At 53.1% G+C, this 2,919-nt stretch overlaps 1 protein-coding gene across 2 annotated transcripts in view; it reads left to right on the top strand.

Annotated features, from left to right (window-relative positions):
- Nucleotides 1–8: 8 nt before the first annotated feature.
- The window catches only part of SMIM7 (small integral membrane protein 7), a 7,791-nt gene continuing 4,880 nt past the window's right edge, over nt 9–2,919 (top strand). For both annotated transcript variants that reach the window (XM_027771309.1, XM_006147145.3), the window contains exons 1-3: nt 9–78; nt 164–205; nt 708–760. In XM_027771309.1, the coding sequence (XP_027627110.1) occupies nt 53–78; nt 164–205; nt 708–760 (121 nt within the window). In that variant the 5' untranslated portion in view covers nt 9–52. The remainder of the gene's footprint in view (nt 79–163; nt 206–707; nt 761–2,919) is intronic.

Below are 2,919 nucleotides of genomic sequence, written 5' to 3' on the forward strand. Positions count from 1 at the left end.
TCCCTCCCTGGGGCTTCCGCTTCCGGCTCTGACGGACTCTTCGGCCGTAACGATGATCGGGGATATCCTGCTGTTCGGGTAATGAGGGGCCCCAAAGGCTGGGGAAGTAGAACCAGACGGGGAGCAAGGGGAAGCCCTAGCAACCGTAATTCTCCTTCCGCAGGACGCTGCTCATGAACGCCGGGGCGGTGCTCAACTTTAAGCTGTGAGTAGGCCGCTGGGTCGTGGCCCCTCCGAGAGACCCGTAGCCCCGCCCTCGTTAACGTGAACCCGCACCACGCCCCTGGCCCCGCCCCCGCGCTCAGACCACGCCCCCACCCATCTGGCCACGCCTCTCGCCGGTTTATCCTCCGCTGACCCTGCGCTCCGCCCAGGACTTCTTACGCTTTAGTTCCTGGCTATCCCTCTCTGCTCACATCCCGGGAGAGTCCCAAAGAAACTGCCCTAGCTTGAGCCTCCCCCCCGCCACATCCTGTGGACTATGCTGTCCACCTTGTACGTGGACTGCAGGCTTGGCCTGATTTGCTGGGGAAGCGTTGGCCCAGAGAGGGACGTTGGTCCTCCGGAGGTCACACAGCAAGTCAGCATGGGTAGAGCTGAAGCTTCGTGCGTATGATCCTCTGAGCTGCATGCCAGGATTAGAGCGTTGAGCTGAGTGGTCTTTATGTCTTCTTGAAAGTGGACACACTGTCTGCTCATCTTTGTAGGAAAAAGAAGGACACGCAGAGCTTTGGGGAGGAGTCCAGGGATCCCAGTACAGGTAAGGCCTTTCTGGATCCTGAAATTGCATGGCCATTTTCAGAGAGGATCATTCTTGTCAATAACTCCTGCCCCAGTTTTCGTTCTGTTTTTTTTATTTTTTTAACTCTTGAGTTGGAGAGAGGGACAGTGAGAGGGAAAGTGAGAAATCAACCCCCTGGGGGGATGGCCACGCTGCAGTCCTTACTGCTTCATTCTCCTCTCGGGATCTTGGGCAGGCACATGCTCACGCCCAGTGTGGTTTTCAAGCCACTGGTCCAGGACTCCGACCACGGCTGGCCATATGGGAGTCCAGTGATGTAACCTCTACGCCATCTGCTATCTCTTCGTGTCTTTATTTTTTAAAAAAATTATTATTTATTTATTTTAATTTGACCAGACAGAGAGAAAGAGAGAGAAAGCAAGCTGCCAGGTCTGGGACTTGAACCATAGTCCACCATGTGGGAGTCCAGAGCCCTTAACCACCATACCATATGCTAGCCTCCCTTCACATCTTTTTTTTTTTTTTTTTTGGAGAGGTTTTGCTACAGGGCACGTGCGCTTGCCGGAGAGACAGAGAGAGACAGAGAGACAGAAAGCGAGAAGTCACCCCCTGGGGGGATGGCCACGCTGCAATACCTTCTCCTCCATTCTCTTGGGATCTTGGGCACGCACGCATGCTCCTAGCGTGAGTTTTAAGCCACCGGGTCTGGGACGCGAACCACAGTCGACTACATGGGAATCCAGCGACATAGCCATTACGCTAACTGCTGGTCCCAAGATTTTTTTTTTTAATCAGAGGGAGAAGAGAAAGTACCCCCCTATACACACACACGCACACGCACATATGGCATGGTCATGCCACAATCCCTTCTCCATTTCTCCCTTCTTTCAGGATTTTGGGCAGGCATGCTCACTTGCCTAGTGTTTCTCAAGCTGCTGAGTCTGGGATTGGAACTATGTGGTTAACCACGTGAGGTCCAGCCGCATTAACCTCCAGGCCAAGGAACCAGCCCTAAATTAGATTTTATATTAAAAAAAAAAAATTCAGATGTCTGATTTTCCTTGAAGAATCCGAACATGCTGCAACTCCAGATTCGGGGACTCTTGGTGTCTACTGAGGAGGGCTGAGGAGCAGGACCATGTGGCGGGATGGCCTGTGGACTCCACTTTCTCCCAGCTCAGACTCCTCCTTTTTATATTTTCTTCCCTCCCTGGCTCCTAGAATCCCCACAATTTGAACTCCTCGCTGACTTTTTATATTTAAGAGAGTTTTTTTTTTTTTTTTTTTTTGCTATAGGGCATGTGCTCTCGCCAGGGAGACAGAGAGAGAGAGTGAGAACTCACACCCCCTCAGGGGGCGTGGCCATACCACAGTCCCTTCTCCATTCTCCTCTCGGGATTTTGAGCATGCACACAAGTACACTCGGCATGATTTTCAAGCCTCTGGGTCCGAGACTTGAACTGCGGTCGGACACGTGGGAGTCCAGTGCCCTAATCACCAAGTCAACTGTTGGTCCCACCTACTGAATCTATTTTGTGTCTGTCTGGAGTCTAAGGGACACAGAACTCATTTGTTCATTTGTTCCTTCATTCATTCTCCAGACATTCCTGGTGTACCTGTTATTTGCGGGTCACTGCGCTGGGTACTGGGCTAAGCAGGGAACAAAACAGACGTGGTCTCTGCCTTGTAGGACTTGCCATGGGTGGGACAGGTGGTCCCTAACAGAAGGAAGTGGGGAAGACGACGTCAGGTGAGGAGGGCGGTCACAGGGGGTTCTGGGACAGCGATGGGGTTGCTGCTCTGGCTGGAGCGTGCAGAGGAGGCAGCAGGCGCCGTGACGGAGCATTGCACGGGGGCGGTGGGCACCCTGAGGAGCAGAGGTTTGGAAGACAACCTAGCTGTTCTCCCTTATGGGGTGGTTGCCCTGTTCAGTGCTTCCTCCTGGAATTTGATTCCACCTCCATTCCTGAAAAGGAAGGGTCATTTTCCCGTTTCACAGATGTGGCTTGGCTGGCTCATAGCCACAGCAATTCAAGGACAGAATTAGGATGGGAGGGAACCAGCAGTTAGCATAATGGCTATGTCGCTGGACTCCCACGTAGTCGACCGCGGTTCGTGTCCCGGACCCGGTGGCTTAAAACTCACGCCGGGCGCGTGTGCGTGCGTGCCCAAGATCC

Source organism: Tupaia chinensis, unplaced genomic scaffold (genome assembly GCF_000334495.1).
Source record: "Tupaia chinensis unplaced genomic scaffold, TupChi_1.0 Scaffold000201_1, whole genome shotgun sequence".
Taxonomy (NCBI): domain Eukaryota; kingdom Metazoa; phylum Chordata; class Mammalia; order Scandentia; family Tupaiidae; genus Tupaia; species Tupaia belangeri.